General features: G+C 39.9%; 1 protein-coding gene across 3 annotated transcripts; it reads left to right on the plus strand.

The window, feature by feature from the left end:
• Nucleotides 1-15: 15 nt before the first annotated feature.
• Nucleotides 16-20996, plus strand: STON1 (stonin 1). 3 transcript variants are annotated; one of them, XR_013984775.1, is made up of 5 exons: nt 16-201; nt 10116-12075; nt 18048-18250; nt 19183-19582; nt 20565-20996. XR_013984775.1 is itself a non-coding variant. In XM_081000963.1 (4 exons), exons 2-4 carry the CDS (start codon nt 10167-10169, stop codon nt 19255-19257), a joined length of 2187 nt encoding a protein of 728 aa, XP_080857089.1. In that variant the 5' UTR covers nt 16-201; nt 10116-10166; the 3' UTR covers nt 19258-20996. The 3 variants fall into 3 exon arrangements, 2 of the variants coding, with proteins under 2 accessions (XP_080857089.1, XP_080857090.1); XM_081000963.1 differs by having other exon boundaries at nt 19183-20996; XM_081000964.1 differs by lacking the exon at nt 16-201 and adding an exon at nt 1787-1945 and having other exon boundaries at nt 19183-20996.
• The last annotated feature ends 1984 nt before the right edge of the window (nt 20997-22980 follow it).

Genomic DNA, 22980 nt, shown 5'->3' on the forward strand with positions numbered 1-22980 from the left:
GGGGAGGGGGCGGGGCCTCCCGTCCTGAAGTTTTGAGGAGAGAAGGAGGGAGCGGGCGGCGACTCTGCTCGGCTCCGCGCCAGGCGAGGCTGGGGTTTGGGTCCCGGCCAGCCTTCCCCCGGGCAGAGTCTGCCGTCTTCATTCTCTCCCTGCTGCGTCCCCTCAGTGCGCTCGCCGGAGCTCTGAGAGGCGCCCGCGCCGGTAAGGATGGCGGGTGGGCGCTTCTCCCTTCGGAAAGAGGGGCGTCCGAGGGGACGGGTGTGAGGGAGGGGAGGGTGAGGCAACTGGTGCAGCCCCTGCCTGCGGGGTGGGGTGGGGTGGGGGGGTTATAATGGTGCGATTAGGTCTGGGCTTAACTGTCTCACAGGAACCCACCCCCCAATTTATATGGCTGCTCGGACTTCCAATGGGGTCGGGGGTGGGGGCTCCTCCTGAAGTTTCTGCTGGTTGGGGGGTGGGGGCTGTGGACCGTGTGGACATCTGCTTCAAATCCCTACCCCGAGGGTAACTATTGGGGGAAATTCGTGGAAGACCCCCCCCCCGCTTCTCTCTCCAGGGGGAGAAGGAGGTGGGGGGGGGGACACCACTTCGTTTATTGCCATTGCCAGCAAGGCAGATGCCTCACACGCGTTTTACTGAAATTGCCGCAGGCGAACGTTTTGCATTTCACCTCAGTGTTTACATTCCCCCCCCCCCCTGCAGAAAAGGATAACTGCAACAACACTTCGCGCATCTGATTCGGTCCGCCAAAGCTTTATGCCACGTTTAGTGCTTTTAAGCCCCCCCCCCCCGACGCTCTTTTTGATTCTGTTGTAATTCTCGGTTCGCTTATATGCGAGACCGAGCCCTTTATGGGACATTGTGAAATTTACTTCCAAGTAAAAGTGCACAGGACTTCGGTTGTTCCCTTCCGATTTTAGGGAAGCAGCTCTGGTCCTGCAAGAGTAGTTCTATGCTGGTGGTTTTACCGCATCTCCTCCGTTTCAAAGCCTGCTTGTTAAATTTAAAGTTGCCCCTCGTTTCAGAGTTTGTGTTTGTGCAAGCATACACTTTGGTTGAGCTGGATAGACCACATACAATACATACCTTTTCTTGGGGGGGGGGGGCGAAAAAAACTATTCTTCCCATTAATACTTAATCTCTGTCGCTCCAAAGGGCAAGACCAGAACCAAGGTGTGGAAAGTTCAAGAAAGCAGATTGTGGCTAAACATTAGAAGAAACATCCTAACAATAAGAGCTATTCAACACTGGAAAAGACTGCCTTCCTTCACTAGATGTATTTGAGCACACCCATCTGTCAGGGATGCTATTTCTGCATACTGCACTGCAGTTCCTATACTAAGCAACGGGTTGGATTAGATGACCTCCACAGTCCTTTCTAACTCTATTAATTCCATTTTCTCCATAGCTGTTGGATGCTGCTTTTATTTCAAGCCTTTCTTTGCTGTTTGACATTACAAGTCACCCCATCCTCTGCCCCCCTCACTAACTGGACTGAAACAACTGCCATCACTTTTTCCTGTTCTTGCAGTGGCTAGAAGCTATTTATATCCTTATCTTTACCCACCAAGGGTGTGGACAAAGCTGGTTAGTACAGTGGTACCAAGGGTTAAGTACTTAATTCGTTCCGGAGGTCCGTTCTTAACCTGAAACTGTTCTTAACCTGAAGCACCACTTTAGCTAATGGGGCCTCCCACTGCTGCTGCGCCGCCGGAGCCCGATTTCTCTTCTCATGCTGAAGCAAAGTTCTTAACCTGAAGCACTATTTCTGGGTTAGCGGAGTCTGTAACCTGAAGCGTATGTAACCCGAGGTACCACTGTATAAGTTATTTTACCTAGTGTTGTCCTGACAACTAAATGGTTTAAAGAATGTCAAAATGATGGCTCCCCACTCCAGTGCTTTGATCCAGAGGTGAATAGGAGGCTATAATCTGTGTTTGTGATTGTGAGTATTTATTTATCTGCTATAAGCATGCTTTGCAAGCAACGGAAAAATTAGCCCTGCACTATTCCAGGTGCCTGATTAGGGTGAAATGGCAGTGGCTAAAATGTGTTGGATGACCTTGAGAGTGAAATTGCACTATTCCAGGTGCCTGATTAGGGTGAAATGGCAGTGGCTAAAATGTGTTGGATGACCTTGAGAGTGAAATTGTAGGGATGCACTTCATTTGGAGGGTTATGGTTATTTAAAAGAGTAATGATATAGAAAGTTTGTCCTTTTTCTACACAGTAGAAATACTTGCATTCCAAACTCTGCAGCTCTGCAGTGAGTGCTTTTTACCTTTAATAGCTTATTTGTGAAAGGTTTGTAAATAGCAATCTTCAAGTATTAAATCTGAGGGGTTACTTTCTCAAAATCCAAAGATTCAGCCTGTCTTCTCCTTCAGGGCCAAACACTGACTTTCTTCTAGGCCTCCTTTCTCTTTTATAGGCAATTGTAGTTACTTTGTGTGCTGAATCTGCTACTTTGAAAAGGGTAAAAATATTTGAAGTTGCCATGTGAATACATTGATACAGTACCAGAATTGCTTGTCCCTAAATATTTGTAGCCATGTTAGCCGGTTACAGCACAGCTGAAAATTTTAAGGTGCCACAAGACTTTGTTTTCCTCCCTGATGGTTGGCTAATGATTTGAGAATGATGCAAGTTCTTTATCTTATATTTTCTCCTTTGTTTTCCTTTAACTAGGTGAAGCAAGTGAGCAGATGTATTTTGTTTTGGTAGTGATGTATTATTATTTTTCTCTCAGGGTGGGGTGTGGGGAGTGGGAACAAATAGGGGTGGAAAGTGGGATGAAATATATTGGGAAATTAATATTGGAAACAAATGGTCTTTTGGGAGAATCAAAAGGTGAAATGTTTTGGGAGAAGGTTAATTGGCAAAGAAATTGTTTTGGGAACCTGGCTTGTGCTTCAGATTCCAACTTTGCTCTGCTCACAGTGTGTTGTCTTGGGCAAGCCACTTGATTTTATCTGGTTCTGTACTCCAGTTTCCAGTACTGGCTCATCAGATATCTCTGGGAAACTTACAAACATGACATGAGGGCAGCATCCACAACTGGTATTCAGAGGTATACAATGTACATGGAAAATTGGGGTGGAGCAGAGTTAAGGGAAAGCATTGTGGGAGTGGCTTTCTAGCATATATGGGGCATATAACAGTCCCAATTTTGGAGGTAATAGCTACCTGTGGTTGTGAGATAACACTGCATTCTTTGACTTTTTGCTGGGTGCTAGCTCAGGAAAATGTGTTTTCTCTGTTTCAGTATTTTTGAAAGTGAAACAGTGCACCTGAGTGTTTGTGTATGTGTTGGCATGCTTCTGTTTGAGTTATTATATATATTAAACTTTGTACAGTAATAACATCTAATACGTATAGCAATTCATAAACACTTTTTATAGGATGGAAGACGTGTTAAGTATATGTAGAGCAATTCTCTACCCAAGTTGGGATCAACCATATACAAACTTGTCTACATGTTAGCCAATATATTATAGGTTGCCCACAACTGGCGCAAGATTTAAGTGTCTTTAACTAGGGGCATGCCTGATAAAACAGAGGTTCAGGTAGGGCAGCTAGTTGCCATTAGCTAACCAAAATGATTAGCACAATCTTTCATCAAAAGAGGCAGAAGGGAGGTTAGAGGTAATGTTCCAAAAGTGCAGGGATGTTTGATGCCACCATAGCTGGTAACAAACAAATCATTTTATCTTGTTTTACAGACAAGACTCAGGCCAAGAAACCTGCCTAATTGGAGTTTGGCAGGTGTTTGAACCCTGTGCTCCAAATACAGATTTGTTCACCACTAGTCTGTGCTGAGTTTATTACATCCTATGCTTACAGTCACCATTTAGGTTTGTTATATATTGTTGTACAGAAGCTTTAAAATGACGTTAGCTTCATGAAAACTTTGCAAAACAGTGCCAATATAGTCAACCTCAGAGCAAACAACTTTGTGGTAACATTAGTTTCTGATTGCCAAGCTACAAATCTTGGGTTTTAATTTTCAGCTGGCACAGAGCCCCAGAGCTTGCTGTGGTCAACGGGAGTGGAAAATTTTGTCTGAAAAGCCTTCACAGTGGCAGGAGGGAGCATTTGGCTGTACAAAATGCTAAGAAATGGAGAGGTTTTGGAACATCAGCTTTCCACTAACACACTTGAGGGTATTGGATCACGTGGCTAGGTTTTTTAAATACTCATTCCTTAATTACAAAATTATTAATTTCTGTTCTGCTGCTTTAGAAAGGATAGGTTTTATGGGAGGCTTACTTGTGTTAGTGGCTGTGCTTGAAGTTGTCAGCATTTTCTGTTGCCAACCAGTATTCATGGTGGTTAAAATACAGTCATAAAGGCTGGGAAGAATGACTGTACTAAATTGCTTGCTGACCAGCATTCCTACTTAGTTGCAAGTTAGCTGTTTTTCAAAGCTAGCTTTAGTACTGGGCTTATACAAACTACTAGTTGTTATCCTTATTCCCCTTTGTTTTCATTGTTGGTAGGAGCCTTGCCTTCAGCCTATCTGTGGTGAATAAAAGGTCTTGCCAACCCACCATATCTTGGAAGTATACTTTACTAACCAATACTTTGTGTCCAAGGCTGCATGAAGGAGCCAAGAAGTGTTTAGACATTAACACTTCCAGTTTCTACCAATATGATTTGCACAAACGTAGAATTTCCTCATATCAAGCTGGTCTTCACTGACACTACTTTTCTATCAACTGAAAGCCATCTCAGCTACTCTGATTTAAACTCACTTTAGATTTCAGACAAGCTGACAGCCAAGTTCCTTTATTGTGAAAGGCAGTTGCATTCCAATCATTCTTATTTTTTTGGTCCTATTAGCCAGGGTTGTCTGAACTTTGTACTAAATCAATCAATCAAAAGTCTATACAAAGGTAACCTGAACTGTGCACCAAAAAAAATGGAATTATGTTACACTGTTACACAAATCAAGCTGATGTGCCTATATATTTTAACTTTTGTATACTATGGTCTGCTTCTGAGAATTGTGGGAAGGGGTTGGAAAGCCTTTGGCAAAACTAGTTGCGAATTCCAGTTCCTATTCCAATAGGAAAAGCCTACTTTAAATTGTGCCCCGCCTCCAGTTGTTTGTTCTTTGTGGGAAAGCATAATTATTTTCAGTTTATTTTACAAATTCATGAACTGCTTCACAGCCTGTGGCCATCAAAGTCATGTTCAACAGGATATTCAATATTCTACCTACACAGCAAATAGTAGCTTCAAGGAGGATGCTTTCTGTATGTGTGAGAAATGATTAATCTACCCACCCTGGACCCTTTCTGAATTGGTGGTTTCTATGGCTGCAACTTTTAAAAAAAGTGGGAGATCTAACTTGCCTGCATTGCATCTTGTTTGGTGTCTGTGATGCTGAATCCTGTGCCCATTTTTAATAATAATAATAATAATAATAATAATAATAATAATAATACACACCTGACTGTGCTGTCCATCCACTTTATGCAGTATACACAAAGAGACATAAGTTTCCATTGATTCTGTATACTTGTGGATTTTCCCTTATACTCAGATGAAACACTCCTTTATCTGAAAAATAATGATGCTGTTAAACTTTTTTTTAAAGCCACCTAAACTAGAAGGCATACAGTATTTGTGAATCTTAAAATGTTTATAACTTGAGGGGTACAAAGTGTGTGAGATGTTCGACCATGATTTTTATTTCACAAAACTTCTAGAAGTGTTTTTCTGCTTTATATGTTTTGATGGAAAAGAGAGAATTACTCTTTGGTATAAATAGTTGTGGTTAGGGAAGAGGATAAAAATAGCTCATCAGCCATGGTGAGGCATAGCCAGAAGTTGAACTTAAGCAATATTTGGAATGTAAATCAAACTAGCAGGAAATTCCAAGTTAAGACTGGCATTTTGTCCTTACTTAACACACACATATGAACTTCCTGACTTTTCTCAGTTAATAACTCGAGACAGTTGCATTGCTTTGAGGTTTTTAAGCAGTTCAAACCTAGCAGATTGGTTTTAAAGGGATGATAACACTTTTGCATGTAGAAGGAACAGGGTTCAGTCCTAAGGATCATCCAGTTTGGATCTTTGTCAGAAACCCTAAAGGAACTGTGTAGGGAGGAATATTAAAGTGTTGTACACCAGAAATTGTAGGATTGTTGTCTTGACACTCTGTCCTGCTTGAAAAGCAATAAAGTGATATACTCTTACCTCTAACTGGTCAGATTGGGAACATGATGCAAATTGCTGAGTGAACACACCATACAAACACCTGATAAATTTAGCTTTGTGTGTTTTTGGATTATAATCTGCATGCGTATTAGTGCTTTACACATACATGGCAGGGTCAGTGATATCTTTCTGCTGCATTTACATAGGTCAACACTTCCGAGAAACTTCGGATTTATGCATGCATCTTTTCGTTTCCTTGAAACATTTTAACTGTCATGTTCAGTGCTTACTATTCAAAGGGTATAATCTTCAAATCTGCATAGGGAAGAGCTGCTTGAATTCAAACTTGATGTTCACTCAAGCTGCCTGTGTACATGCAGATGTCTCCTCCCCGCTGCATTTTACTCAGGTGTACCAGGTCTTGTTTCAGTGCTTTATGCTCTGAATCATAAAGGTAAAGGGACCCCTGACCATTAAGTCCAGTCGTGGATGACTCTGGGGTTGTGGCACTCATCTCGCTTTACTGGCCAAGGGAGCCGGCGTACAGCTTCCGGGTCATGTGGCCAGCATGACTAAGCTGCTTCTGATGAACCAGAGCAGCGCACGGAAACGCCATTTACCTTCCCGCCGGAGCGGTACCTATTTATCTACTTGCACTTTGATGTGCTTTTGAACTGCTAGGTTGGCAGGAGCAGGGACTGAGCAACGGGAGTTCACCCCGTTGCAGGGATTCGAACAGCCGACCTTCTGATCGGCAAGCCCTAGGCTCTGTGGTTTAGACCACAGCGCCACCAGCGTCCCTTGCTCTGAATCAGATTGGTGATTAAAGATGAGCTTGAGCCCACATGCCTAGCAGCTAGCTCTGAGACCAGACCAGACCAGACCAGATTCAATTTGATTTATTATATTTCTAGGCCACTTTTCATTCAAATGAATTGAAAAGTGGCTTAGTAACAATAACATAAGAGAACATCCCAAATGCAACATAAATAATATAAAATAATGAAATCGTCTATAAAACTCCATTAACAAAACAACTAAAAAAAAAGATAAACAGCACAATTACAATAAAAGTCATAGAATTCATAAAGTACTACAGCATTCATAATTTATAAAACAATATTAACAACATTAACAAAATAGCAGCCAAAAAGTAAATTAAGCAATGTTGAATTCATATACACACACTCCCCATCCCCATGACTCATAATCTTCTATTTTATTCAGTTCATTAAAATACAAATACACATAATGCCCATGGCAGCAGCTCCATTCTGAAGGTTCCTAGGGCTGGAGGGTGAGACAAGGCAGATGGGAAAAGCTATTGCCTGATGGCCAGTAGGGCTGAACAATATACTGATAAATTGTTCAATACTGGTTTCTAGACCACATCATGATAACAATATAAAATAATTGACCTGGCAATACATCGTGAATCGCACCATGTGTGTGTGTGTGCAACATGCCTTTGCCTGGAAGCAGCTGGCAGGAAGCACAGTTTCATGAAGCCACTGTTGATGCTGAATCGCTGACTTCCCTCCCAGATGCCACAAAGTAAAAATAAGACCCATCACATTGCCCTGTGTCATTCAGCCTCTTTCCTCCCTTGCCCTCTTCTCTGTGTGTGTGTGTGTGCGTGCCTGACTTACCACATGTCCAATCTCCATGCTCCTTTGCCCAGCCACACGCCCAATCTTCATGCCCCCCACCTGCTTCATCTCCATGCTTCTTTGCTCACTGGCACACCTGATCTCCATGCTCCTTTGTCCAGCCGCAAATTGTGCTTTAATATTTAATTATTCTGTGGCAGGCCTGTTAGTGATAAAGAGCTCAGGAATTGGAAGAATTAGAAGCTGCAGCTGTGCTTGTGTTTCTTTAAGACTGGCTCCATTTTTCTCCAGAGCTGTTAACTTCATGGTGAAGCAGAATGCCATTCTAATGCAGCAAGTGAAGAGAAAGGTGTTCATGACTCTTGTGGAACTTAACATTTTTCATGAAATCAGAAGGAACAAAAACTGATACTTTTAATTAATATGACAGAGCACGTGTGCAAAACCTTGACATCAGAAATTTAATGCAGGGTTCTGCTTTGATCTGTATTAGTACATCTGCTGTCCATAATACCTAAACTGCAAACATGTGCAAGATTCTTTTCCAGAAGGGCAACAGGAAATGGCTTTTGTAAAACAGGGGGGAAAATCACACATATATTAACAGACAAATAATAGAGGTGTTTTTTTTTGGAGTGGGGCGGGTTAGGCTGTATGCCTGGCCCACTTCTATTCTTGGAATAGCCAAGCTAACTTCCAGATGAGGTGATGGGCTGTTAAGAGGAATAAAGAAAGTGCCTCGGATGATCTCCTTCATCTCTTCTTCTTGCTGTCCCTGGGCCAGTCCACTTCACCCTCTGTCCCAAACTGCAAATCAGAGTCCTGCCACAAGTTTTTATCTGGGGACACTTTCTTCAGGATCAGCTGGCCCAGTCTCCTTAAGTTGGTGGTCAAGAATTCCCCTCTCTGCTTACTTCCAACATCACTCAAACGCTTCATGGACCCAAACAAAGGCAGTTAAGCCTCCCAGTGGCTCTTGCCCCCCCCCCCCCCCAATCCCACAGCACCCTGGGTGATGCTGGCAAATTAATAAGTGATAACTGTAATTCTGTTGACAGGCATAGGAATAGACACCACAGAGAAGAATTTCATCTGGAAAAAGTCTGTCTTATTGTGTTTATTGGCTGGAGCATTAAATACTTGGCAACTTGCAAAAACTAGAATTCCAAAAAGGAATTCAAACCATTTGTTCTTGAGCATTACACTAAAATAATTGGGACTACACTATATTGTATATAATCCTGAAGCCCTTTACTAAACAAATATTTTATATTATCTCCATGCTTCTTTAGTATATTGCATTTTGTAAAAAAAATGTTTTGGGAATAATTGCCTTTATAACCCTGATGAAGAGGGACCAAATTAAGTGTTGTCTCAAAACTGCATTAGCAGAGGAAACAGAATTGTAATTACGAACGAGTTCCTGATTGAAGCATATGATTAAGAAATTAAGGCTTCTTGGGCTTTTCATATAATATCAGTGTGGGTGTATGCACGCACTTACTAGTAAATTCAGGTTGTACAATGAAAGTTGATTTGGCAGTCTTACAAAACAAATCTATTCCCCTGCCATGGCCTTTTTGTGAAAATGCACTTAAAAGTGTGTGATAAAGATTTCTTGACTAAGCATCGTCTAACCTCCCCACAAATAAATTGGAATGAATGCTCAGTGAATAGCTGTCATTGTCTAAGCTCTCTGCAAACTTTATGCAAACAATACAATAATGAATCCTCTGTATAAGCAAGCTGTTTGGAAGTGCCCGCAGGCACTAGGATACAAATATCGAAGACAAATATGTTTTCTTTGTGTGCCTATCAAAATAAGCTCTTGCCTTGTATCCTTTGCTTTTTGTAGCCACTGATAATACAAGCTTGTCAATACAGGCAATCCGGAGTAGAGAAAATGCCTTTCTTTTTTTGTCCCTACCCTGCATTATTGTAAATTACTGCAAATAAAGTAGAAATATATTGCATGTCCATATTTGTATAAGGTGAGTCCCCACAATTTTTTTGGCTATTCAGAATTGGTCTCTCCCTTTTGCATTTGTCATCTTTGCCATTCGTTAAGAACCACTAGGCTCCAAGGTATAAGATGTCTAGGGCTGATGAAAATATCTATTATGCTCATTTAAAACCAGTTTCACTATTCTAGCCATAAAACCCTGGGAGTTACAGTTCTGGGAGAGTGCTGTGGTTTGGAGGTTCTCCAGTTCACTCACAATCATAATTTCAAGGATTCCTCGAAGGCTTGAAACTGGTCTAAGTTTGTCATGGGGATATGCTCTTAGAAAGATAGTACTTATTTTCTTACACATTTCATTTTCTCTTTTTAAACAGATGATTTGCAAGTGAGACTTCAGCTGTGTATCTCCAACTTGTTCCAACAAGATGTTTACAACGAATCCTGCAAATTGGGTTACATTTGAAGATGAACCCCTATTCCATTCTCCTCAGAAAGCAGGGGGAAGTCATAGTGCCTGCAAAGCAAACGGGCTTAAACTCCATCTGCCTAAAATGCCTGATTCCTTGAGCCAATCTCCATCTTCCAGCAGTACTCCTCTCTCCTCTCCTGTAGTTGACTATTACTTTAGCCCTGGACCTCCTAGCAATTCTCCACTATGTACACCCACTAAAGATTATTCTGTCAGCCCTTTATTTTCAAAATCTGGAATTCAGCACCTTTATCCTATTCCAGAGTTGTCATCCAACATTAATATTCTGCCAGTGGGTGGGACATCTTCTCAAAAACTGACTGGTACCTCTCAGGCTCAGCATCACTCAGAATGTTCAGTCTCAGAGCCATTAGATGGTGCAAATGCCGCTCAACAGGAAAGTGCAAAGAAATCAGAAGATTCCCTGGAATCACAAACATTCTTCCAATACATTCAGAATGACTGTGCTTTTGCTAGTCCATTTTGGTCAGAAGATTCAGCAGATACATCCATCAATGTGCACAAAAAGGATGCAAACCTTGAAAAGGATAGTGGCTCTTCCAGTGAAAAGGACAGTTTCCCTGATCAGAAAAGTCTCAATCAGGGATCATTCCACTATATTTGTGAGAGGCTTGAGCACTTGCAAACTGATACTTCAGATAATGAAAGGAGTCTGACAGCCATGCCATACATGTATACGGGAGATGGCTTTTCTTCGTTTCTTCCACACAGCCTCTTCAGTAGCCAAAGAAAAGATGGCTGGCCTTTCATGTTGAGGATTCCCGAAAAGAAGAATATGATGTCATCAAGGCAGTGGGGGCCTATATACCTTAAGGTCTTACCTGGAGGAATTCTACAAATGTATTATGAAAAGGGCCTTGAGAAACCTTTCAAAGAATTTCAGCTACAGCCATTTTGTAAACTTTCAGAACCCAAGCTAGAGAACTGCAGTATCTCTGGGAAAATCCATACTGTGAAAATTGAGCATGTGTCTTATGTGGAGAGAAAGAAGTATCATCCCAAAGCTGAAGTGGTTCATGAACCAGAGATAGAACAGATGCTAAAGCTGGGAACGACTGATTACAATGACTTCACTGACTTCCTGGTGATAGTGGAGGAAGAGTTAATGAAGCTTCCTGTTATTTCAAAACCAAAAAAACACTATGAAGAACAGGAAATGATCCTGGAGATAGTGGACAACTTTACAGGGAGGATCACTAAAGCAGAAGGGAAGCTAGTTGAAAGTGCTGTCATCACCCATATTTATTGCTTGAGTTTTGTGAATGGAAACTCTGAGTGCTTTTTGACGCTGAATGATCTGGAGCTTCAGAGGAAAGATGAGCACTACTTTGAAAAGGATGCGAAAAAATGGATTGAAATCATTGACTATCACTTCCATCAATGTGTGAAAAAACAAGAATTTGAGCAGTCAAGGATAATTAAATTTACACCTACAGAAGGATGTAGGTTAGAACTGATGCGTTTCAGGACATGGTATAATGGAGCTGATCTTCCATTTTCTGTCAAGGCCATGGTGGTAGTACAAGGAGCTTATGTTGAACTGCAAGCTTTCATAAACATGTCCTCTTCTGCTCTGACTTCAGTGCATTCAAATTCCATGAAACCCTGTGAAAGTATTATGGTACACTTTCCTATTCCCTCACAGTGGATTAAAACTCTTTGGACCATGAACCTCCAAAGACAGAAGTCTCTGAAAGCAAAAATGAACAGAAGAACATGCCTTGGCTCTTTAACTGAGATTGAATCTGATCCTGTAATACAGGTCTCAATTGGAACAGCCAAATATGAAAGTGCCTATAGAGCTATTGTGTGGAAGATTGACAGACTTCCAGATAAAAACTCAAGTAAATATTTGTTTTATATAAATATTTTTTTATAAAAAATGGTATAAAGCTGTGCTGAAAGGGAATTGCATTTTCTCATAGTGGGTTAACAATATGGCGACTCCAGAGATTTTACTGGCCAATTGATTAAAATGTATGGCATGAAGGCTGCAGATGGTGAATTGTGTGTGCTATTGAGCTGGGAAAAAGAAATATACTCTTGATATAGCACACATTCCTGTGCTTTAGAAATCTGAATATTTTAACCACACCAACCTAACAAAGCAGCTTTGATAGATGCTTGATTCAAGCCAAGTGATAATTAGGCCTGCTTTTCACATTCCGTTTAAAAAGTCTTGGCACCTTCATATTTGAAAGTGTTTATTTTGTTTCATTCATATTCTGGGATTTTGCTTTATTAGATCCAGGAATCAAACTCCCTCTCCCTACAATTAACTTCTGTAAATTCACTGCGTGTACTACAATGTATATTGATATTGGAAAAGGAAGTGTGTAGGGGTAAGAATTTATAAATTGTTCTGGAACTGGTGTCTTTCTATCTTGGACATCCATATAAATTTGATATCACCTTTCCAGGTATGAAGTGCATCTCTGCATCTTCAAAAGTATGCAAAAAGTAAAAAAAAAGAATTTCATGTTAGATTGCAGGAAGAAATTCTGTTGTCCTTGGAAATGGCAATGCATAGAAGTCATTCTACGACTGATCTTTTGCATTACTTTGAAGGTGATATAAGAATATAATTTACTTATGGTCCACAGACAACAAATATAAAAAGTTACAGAATGTAAAATATGTATGATCATTAAAAGCAAAAATGAGAAAGTAATAATAGCTTGTCTAATTGCTGTTTTTAGAAATATTGCAACTTACTGAGAAATTTAAAAATAGAGACCTCCATAAAATGATAAGAAGGAGGTACACATGGAAACATACAACAGCCGTTTTTACTTTCATGTTGCATAATAATTTGTGTGTACCACACACTAAAAATAGCATATGTTTAAAAAAATGTATTCTGTGAGCTGTTGCATTATGTTTGCTAAGTAAAAGCATAATCATGCAGCATAGTTAACCGAAAGAGCTAAAGTTCAACACATGGCAGTGAAACCCCACACCTCACTTTGTAGTATGAGTTCTTCCAGTACAGTGGTACCTTGGTTGTCAAACTTAATCTGTTCCAGGAGTCCGTTTGACTCCCGGAACCACTCAAAAACCAAGGCACAGCTTCTGATTGGCTGCAGGAGCTTCCTGCACTCAATCAGAAGCTGCGCAAGGCACGTTGGACATTCAGCTTCCGAAAAATGTTCGCAAACTGGAACACTCACTTCTGGGTTTGCGGCGTTCGGGAGCTGATTTGTTCAGAAGCCAAGCCGTTTGACAACCAAGGTACCACTGTAAATGAATTGGAAGAATTAGTTCTGTTGGCATCTCTTATTCTTCCATGTTGTTCCTTTAGAAAGCTCAGACCAGAGACACACTGCTTAAGTATGTCTAATCAGTGTTTGTCTCTGGTCTGAGCTTTCTACAGGAACAACATGGTAGAATAAGAGATATATTTATGCAAAATAGAACTTTTTGTGGTATTCCTGGTTCTGAATTTTGGAAATATGTGGTCTGGAGTGCACATTGTAAAGAATGTCGTCCTTTTTCTCTCTATCTACTGACATAGCCTCTATCAACCAAAAGAGAGCAGTATTGTAACAGTTAGATGGCTGTACTGCCAGCCTTTTCTTGAGATTCTTGAGTTCTGTTAAGTCCATTGCAGCTGACATATTAGATCTACTTTGGAAAGAAATATCCTCTAGTGCTATGCTGGTGGACTAGCTAATGCATTCAGTCTATGATAGTGTGGGAATATCCACAGTGACAAGAGACGGCCTCCAGTTACACTTCTGTTCTACTAATATTTCATTATATAAATATCTAGTGTAGCACAAGCACTCAAGCTTTTTATCATGGCCAAGTATGCTATAACCTTTCCCCCAGTGATAGGGGAAGTGATCTAATATAATACAGGATATAATCCTGTATATGCCTGCTCAGCAGTAAGTTCTGTATTTCAGTCTTAGTTGAAATTGAAGGTGTGGAGCAGTTTGAGATTATATATGGTCCTGTTGGTTTTTGTTTTCAACATACAAAAATAACTTTTAAAATGATGTAGCTTTAGTAATAATTTAAAATACTCTTCTATAATTATGATTTAAAAAATACTGCTATGAAGGCCTGTTCATATGACAGTCAGGTCCTTGGCTATAGGAAAAGCCTGCATAGAATGGCTCCATTTGGTTGCCAGCCAGCCAGTCACTGAGAGTCATTTGGGAGTTGGCTGTCACATTCTTCAGTAACATGATAATAGAGTGCAGCCCTGTATGTTGTATATTGCAGTAGGCAAGCCTTTCAGAGTATAAAGGTATAAATAATAGTAACTTGAGTTTGTATCAAAATAAAGGAACTGAAACCGTCAGGTGAAAGGTACATTGGCTATTGTAACAATCTGATTTCAGAATTACACCGGGGTATATGATTTAAACCCACTTTGTATGTGGTGGCGCACACATACATACATACATACTTGCTAGCTCTCTGGAGGAAAGAAACATTATGCATGAAGTATCAGACACTTAGTGTCCTTTGGTGATTAGGATGATTCATCTCTCCCAGGAATGTATGTAGGTATGTTTGTGCATCTTTAAATATGCTGGGGATGAGACAGATGAAAATATCATAACTTTAAAACAACTGTTTAACTAATACAAGGACTAAGTTTCCCTTTGTCACTGTAGTGGGGTAGATTTTAAAACTGCATAAGAGCAAAGTTAAGTGAAAGTGTTACTTGGAAGAGTTGCTAGCGATAGATAAATAATGGATTTCCCCTGCATTGAAAAAGATTTTAAATTTGAAACAATTGTAATCAATTATGAAAGTGAAGTCTGCTTATCTAAAGGTCAAACATAATGCCCAGCGAGAGAAATAAGATAAGGCCTAGCTCATATGCATGTTTCCAGACTACAGTACAGCATAGATACCAAGACATTTGCAGTTTTTGAGAGGCCACAGTCAACATTGCTATGCTGTTGTCGTGTCATAGCCCTCTTCAAATGTTTAGCTTACACAATGAATGTATGTGTTTATGGAGGCATGGAGTCTTTTAGCATCCTCCTATGTGACACATTCCCCCCAATTTGACAAAAGGAAAATTGAGTCTGCAAGCAAGGTCTTCAAGTCCCTGGGTTCAGTCTGGAATCTATAGTAATGAAAATGAGTAGATCCAATGTTGTGTGAATGGGTGTTCATCCAGAATGCATAAAGTTTCCACTACCAAAACAAATACAGCTTTGCATGAGGAAAAGAATGACAGCTTGCTAATAGCTTTCTAAAGCAAGGTCATTGTTGATAGGATGTAAATATGGCAGAAATGTGACTTCAACTCAAAACTATGGGAGAAATGTGACTTCAAATCCAAATTGAAACAATGATCCCTTAACCACAATCTTAATCATTTTTAAATGAAATCACATGGGGTCTAGTTCCTAGATTATTTTCACATTGGATTTTCCAATAACTGCTGGTAATATGTCTGCCTTGTTCCAGGAAATGCTTTCTTGGCAGCATGGCCTCACTGTTCTTCTTTTCAAGTTTATAGTAAATTGTTAAAGGATTTGATATAATAGAGAACATAAGCAAACAAAATTAAGAGTAAAAATCCCACCCCTGGTCTAATACATGCTGTGAGTGGTCAATGTGGAATGCCAAATTGAGCTCTTGAGTGTTTATTTTATGGGATTTCTAGTTGGTTGGTTTATTATTCCATATCAGTTATAATTATTAGGTAACAATCCATGGAACTCCAACGGTTGCCTGAACAGTTGGACACTCTGCTTACATAACATTACCTGGCATTTATAGGGACAATTTCCTAAATGTTATTCCCCTATCCCCCTCCTTCTTACTGTGCTGTTGCATTTCCCTCCTATTGCAAATGAAAAGATCTGAGGCTGGGAGAGTGTCTTTGAAGTGGGAACAGTGAACTACTGTATAAAGTAGTAATAAGAGATTGTGAAGTGTTATGTACATAAAAAACAGGGCTGTTGCCTCCTTAAAATGTTAGTTGATTGACTCTATGCATTACAGTACTAGAATAATTAAATATGCATACATTAGCATTTTGAGTAAGAAACATTTTTGTGCATTCTTTTTGTTTTTTTAGATGGCATATGTATGAATTTCAACATTTTAAGTCAGTCCCTACTGTGTAAGAGAGGAGAGGGAATACTACTTCTAAGTTGGCGCCTGCCTCCTGCTGTTTTTGTATTAGAAATCTTTCCTTTTCTGCCTGATTAGAAAAGATGCCCTGATTACTTGGCTAAATGTACATCCCTAATCAAGTGCTGGATAAATATAAATAGTGTTTAAAAATTGGGTGAAACATTGTATGCAGATGCCTCCATTAAAACCTCCTTGGTTGATGTTTGTGAGAGAGGATGCAGAGACAGGAAGAGAGAGGCTAACTCCTCCCCACACTTACCATAAGACTCTTATGCTAGATTGCTTCTACTTTGAAGCTGCTTTTTTTTCAAAAAGGATCAGTTTAGGTTGAAGTACACATGTTTGTGTGTACTATATCCTTCACTGAAGATAAAATTCCCAGTTTACTTCCTCTTTCTGATACCCAAGACATACTTCACTGCATATTTTAACATACCCATTATGGAATTTTAATGATTATCCATATACTTAAGATGCATTCTAAAGTAAATTCCATCAGATTCAGTTGAATCATGAGCATCTCCACTGAATCTTTGCTAGAGGCTTATTGTAGAAGCACTTGTTGTTTGATGATGTCAAATCCTGTATCATTAATATTAAGCCTAAGATCTTCAGGCATCCTGGCCAACATTTTCATACATTGGCAAAGCTTTGTGATGAGTAAAACCTCTTGGTGGTTTAAACAGCTCTCAGTGAAGTTTTTTGGGTTGCTCTTAGATGAACAAAGTTTGCACATTAATGGAGTACAATAAGCCCGCAGCTTATGCGCATTTAACTTGTGCAAATTAAGATTTGCGCACTTGGCAGAGAAAAAAAAGTGGAAAGAGGGCGGGTGTCCAGGGAAAAAAGATTTTGGCAATCCCACCCACCATTGAACCCAATATGTTTTGACGTGATTTTGGCTTTAGGCGTGATTTCCGGAACATAACCCTCACATAAGTTGCTGACTTAGTGTAATTGCCTTAATACTTTTCTTGCTTGCTTCTTCAGGGAGCTTTTTGCTATAGAGGCATTCACAAAATAAATAGAATCTGTGTGATTTAATAACTGTAGTTTTCTAAATAGTTGCCACTGAGAAAGGTGATGCCTTAAGGTTGTAGCCAATGCTAGTCATACTCAGAGTAGACCCATTCAAATTAATGTCCTTGGCTAAATTAGCTCCCTTAATTTACGGTAAATGGGTCTATTCAACCTATAAAGTATAACTGTTCTGTGCCTGAACTTGAGCTTCTGTTTCTTTATCAACCATATTGACAAGGCATATTGACAAACATATTGTCAAACCATATTGGTACATTGGTGTACAAGTGACTACGCTCCGACAGTAACTTGCAGATGGGGAAATCAAGGGGCAAAAGCCCATCTGGACTATGTGTTAGAATGAAGGTGTTTGGTGGGGATTACTGCTGATGGAGTATACTTGAAATGGTGAATAATTTCATGTAATATTGAGCTGTTTGTGATGGTGAATTATAAAAGTGTTTCTAGCCTTCCGAGATACAAAGAACAGCTTTGAATGGGAGCAAATGCTCCTTTTTTTAAACCAGGCATTGGTGGTGCTTGTGACCTGCTGAGCTACTTTCCTCTTTCATTGGGTTGCTCTACTTAATCACAGCTTAGCAAAAACCTCCAGTAACTTGATTGTTCTCTCAGCTACTTGTCTTGGCTAAAATTCCTGTGACATTCCCTCCATCCTTTTCTCAAGGTCCAGATCATCCGCACAGTTTGTCTTACAAGCTAGAACTTGGATCGGATCAGGAAATCCCCTCTGACTGGTATCCCTTTGCAACAGTGCAGTTTGTTGTGCCTGATGCATGCGCTTCCGGAACTGAAGTTAAATCATTGGGCATCGAGAGTGACATCCAACCCCAGAAACATGTGATACGTAAAGCATGTTACAACTGCCAGGTAATCTTCTTGTCCTCTTGTTTTGTTCTTTAGCCTGTTGGAGCATCAAGGCAACAAAGCAAATCAGGCAGCTATGCAAGGAAAAGCTTGGTATCACCCATTTATTTATTAAAGCATCAACTAAAATGGTCATGAAGGCACAATAAAGGCATGCTGGGCCACGAGCTAACTGTCAGTAGGGTATATCTTGTAAAAACCTATAGCTAAAGAACTGAATCCTAGAGACGCTAAGCCTGTAGGAACTTAAGTTTTCAGTTCTGCTGTAGCATGGCAGCTTTGAGGGACTGCAGTAAAATGCAAAGATAAACCTATTTTGGGACAGGGGGGTAAGGAAACTGAAATATAGTTTCACACCGTACAGACTTAGCTAGTGAAAAAGCAGTTTAAAACTGAAAACGTGTAGGGTTAGCTTTCAACTCAAACTCAGAGTAGGATTCTGTTTACTGAAGATTGATACCTGCACTGCAGAAAATTGATATATGTTTTACCTATTATGTTAGTTTTTAAATTTCTGCTTCAGTATTGATTGTTTTATATTTATAGCGTTGTAACCTGGGGTCCTAGGACAAAGGGTAGGATGTAAGTTTAATCAATAATTTTATAATAGTATTTACTTTTCCTCTTGTTCTTATATTTTGTTTTCTACTTGGGGTATGTATCTGATGAGGTAGATTTTGATAAACCTCATGCACTCTGCAACTTTTAATTTGCAACAAAGTGCTGCAGGATTTATTGTGTTCTTATGCTATAAACAAACATGGCTTCTACTCTAGCAGGTGATTGCTGGTTACACAAGTCCTGGTTCATTATTGTCATCTAATTTTTAATAGGATTAGAATGCTAGCTATTGGCTCACTGGGTATAGTGTCAAGAGCTTCAATAATGTTACTGCTTTGTAAAAAGAATACAACCTTTTTGCTTTCATATTACAGGTTGAAATTGAGAAGAAATGGATAAGGCTTGATGGTGAAGATTCCAATAAATGTGGCAGTTGTCAAATGCAGTAGTGAGGAATTGAACTGAAGAGTCTGGTGTGCTGCTAGGACTGTGGGGGAAAGTGCTTTATATATTGCCTCCAAATGAATTCGCAAGGCAGTGGACTACAGCATATTCTCTGCAGTTTGTCATGTTGAAAGACCAGATACCATTGGAAGTTTGTGCTCCTAACTTTTAGCTTACTGACCAATGTTATCCTTTAAAAAGCTAAAGCACACAAAGTCAATTCACAGTATCTTGAAAATTAGTGGCACTTGATATGAACTCTTGTAAGGCAGTTGGATATGAAGCATTTAGACTTAACATCAAATATATATTTTGCTGTGGTCCAGAAAGGTAAATTATAAATTTCAAATTAAGTTATGTATTACAGTTAGCCTGCAATTTATGTGGGGGTTATATTCCGGGGATTGCACCTAAAGCCAAAATTGTGTACAGTCCAAACACATGGGGTTCAGTGTCGGGTGGGATTGCCAAAGTCATTTTTAATAGAATCATAGAGTTGGAAGGGACCCCAAGGATCATCCAGTCCAACCTCCTGCAGTACAGGAATAAGCAGCTGTCCCATACAGGGATCAAACCTGCAACATTGGGATTATCAGCACCATGCTCTAACCAACTGAGTTGTCCAGGCTGATTCCTGGAACCCCACCTTTCCACTCCGTTTTTACTTATTTTTTATTTTTTTGCCATGAACACATAACTGAATGTAAACAAGTTAAACATGCATAAGTTGTGGATATACTGTATATATATTTGTAGGTACTTTGTGAATGTAATCATATGTCTTGCTCTTCCCAGTATTGGTAAATAATGCAAGCTTAAAGTATATTGAAAAGGGGTGTCATTTGGCAGAGCAGATAAGAGTTTCAGTGGCTCATAAATGGGATCTTTTTGGGTGATTCCACTATATTGTTCCTGTACAGAGGAATATATGTATGGAAAATGTTACTTTTTAATCCCAAATCTACACTGGCTTTTCAGAATAGTTCCTGTCAGGAATTTAATTCATTGCTTTCAGCATTTCTTTGAAATCTGTTGCATACATTCTTCCACACAGGAAGACATACCATGTTTCAAATAGCTAATAAGTGCTGCTCTTTTGGCCTCTCCTGTTTGAATCTGTAAATGGAAGTTTTTTCCTTTCATTCTTTGGAAGGGGACTCTGCCTGGGCTCATGGGGGGGAAAGGCATTGTGGGTAATAAAAATTCTTGACCTGAAAGGATGAGGCAAAGTTTTCATTTCAGGATCTTGGACAGAACAGAGTTATTTTTAACACATTGCCAACTATTATGAATTATTTTAGATCTCCAACAGGAACAGATGTTAGATCTGGAACAAAAGCATGTCCTGAATTGCTAGTCAAAGAAGCTATAAGATCCAGGAGACTCCAGAAGAACGTGGAAAGCGAGATGTTCCTTTGCGTTGCCAGCTGAGCTAGAGTTTGCTTAAGGGGTGTGCCACAGAAGACTTCTAAGTCTGAAGGAAATATGAAACTAAATGCTTTGACAATCACCTTAACCTTTTAGATGCTGACTTTTAAGCTTGTAGGACAGTTCTAATTGTCCCCTTATGGGAGACATCATCTTTGTCCTTTGCTTTTTGAGGCCTTTCTTGTATACTCTAGAAGCCAGAGAAGTGTCTGTCTCTGTTTTAATCTGTATTGATGGATTTCTGCTTTATTGCGATTGCTCTAGATGATATCTTTGCTGTGTGTAAGTCTTTTTGGAATAAAGCTGTAATAGCATACTTCATCTCACTTTAATATTTTGTCCCTGCTGCAGATATTAAATATGGACCTTAACACTTCAGCTAATTCGCCCCAAAGGGAAAATGATTTAGAATAAATTGAGTTTTATTAATCTGGGAAAACATAGTTTATATTATAATTCCAGTTCAATGGAAGTGGATATTAAGTTACAGTCTCAATTCTCTATGTAGCTTTGTCCCAACAGTTAATTTTGAAGATACAACAGCTTCTCTAATCTCATTTTACTAGTAAATTGTCTTGAAATGTCAAAAGAGCCTTTAGGTGATAATAGCTCTGGTATATGCTGTTTGTTAGAAGGATGGATGGGGGTTTTTTTGGTCTCAGAGGAGGAAAAATGTTGGTTCTTGCTTTAGGTCATATTGAGGCTCAAATACTAGCCAATTTGCCTTTCACATTTAGGCTGTCATTTTCAAGCTCATCTGATAGCTCAAACCCCATTTATTCCAACAGGATTCTGTTGTAGTCTGGTATAGAAAAACATAACCCTTTCCAGATTTTTAAGGGTGGCAAATGCATTTTGGAAAAGGGAAATGTATCTTGTCTCCAGCGCAGCATTCCAGAGGTCTAACTCTTCATTTTAAATCATTCGCTGAAGAGAACTGTGCACACCGTCACTTGTGAAGGGTGGTGCAACTGTGTTGCTTTGCATACTTGTTGGTTGGTGAGGCAGTGCATACCTCCACTTACTTAAGTGGATAGTTCAGTTTCTGTGTGGATCAGTGTTCTTTAGAGCAGGCTGTACTCATTTTTGCTATTTGTTTGCCCTTGAAAAGATGGTGTAAATCTATGTTTGATTATTGCCCATGTTTACAAGCCACAAAAGAATACACCTATTAGTATCCTCCAAACTGAGAAATTTGGGTGGAATTCAACACCATACTAAGGTCATCATTCCATCAGCGCAAGCATTTCTACTTACCAGGTAGAATGATCTCCCCTCTTTTCCCTCCACACACTGCTCTGGCGGTTCTCCTGATACCCCTGAGCGGTTTGAGGAAGGCATGAGGAGAGGAGAGGAGAGGAGAGGAGAGGAGAAGAGGGCAAAGTCCCATTGTGCTGATGGGACTCGTTGCACTGGCTTCTGCTAGTAGCAACTATACTTCAACTATCCTTAACCTTGTCATGTCCAGGTGTAGTTCAGAGCACAGTGTCCAGTTTTGAACAATAAAATATCAGAATTAGGAAGATGATAAGTTTATGGGTTATGTGGAAGTGTGAAAACACAAAACGCTACTTTGATAAGAATTCAGCCATGACCATGCTGTTCCTAGAAACACTTCTCATGAGAAAGTTGCACTGAGTCTTAACACTTTGATAGCCACAATAAAGCAAATTCATTTGATTGCAGGGTGAACTTAAATCCAAGCAAATGTGCATCCTTAAAATACTTTTGGCGAGTCAGGCCAGACAGCAGCTGAAGTCGGATTTGGGTTTAGATTTCTTCTTCAACCTAACTCTAAGGTAATGGAACAAATGCTAGTGAGAGAATTTTGCTTCTTAGTATCAAGAAACAACTAAACTAGAGTTCTGAATATTCTATGCCTTAAAAATATATGGAAGTCTCCTGTTGTTCTCAGAAGGTTTAGTTTCACATACTGCTGACCAACCCTACCCCCAACATGCATAGTGGTCTCCCCCTTGTGTCTGCAGCCCTGAGCCCTCCCATTAAGCCAGGAGTGGGGAACCTTGTTCAGGCCACATGTCAAAGGAGAGTAGGCCAAGAAGCCAAACTGGGTAGAGCAGTGAACTTAAATGTACTTTTATAGGGTAGGCTCATATCTGCTCACCCTCTCTATGAAGCTGCTGGGAGAGATCATCAGGGAGTTTGGGCTAGGTATTCACCAGTATGCAGATGATATCCAGCTCTACTTCTCTTTTAAATCAGAACCAGTGAAGGCGGTGAAGGTCCTGTGTGAGTGCCTGGAGGCGGTTGGAGGATGGATGGCAGCTAACAGATTGAGG

Source organism: Podarcis pityusensis (assembly GCF_964106645.2).
Source record: "Podarcis pityusensis genome assembly, chromosome: 3".
In the NCBI taxonomy this organism is placed as follows: domain Eukaryota; kingdom Metazoa; phylum Chordata; class Lepidosauria; order Squamata; family Lacertidae; genus Podarcis; species Podarcis pityusensis.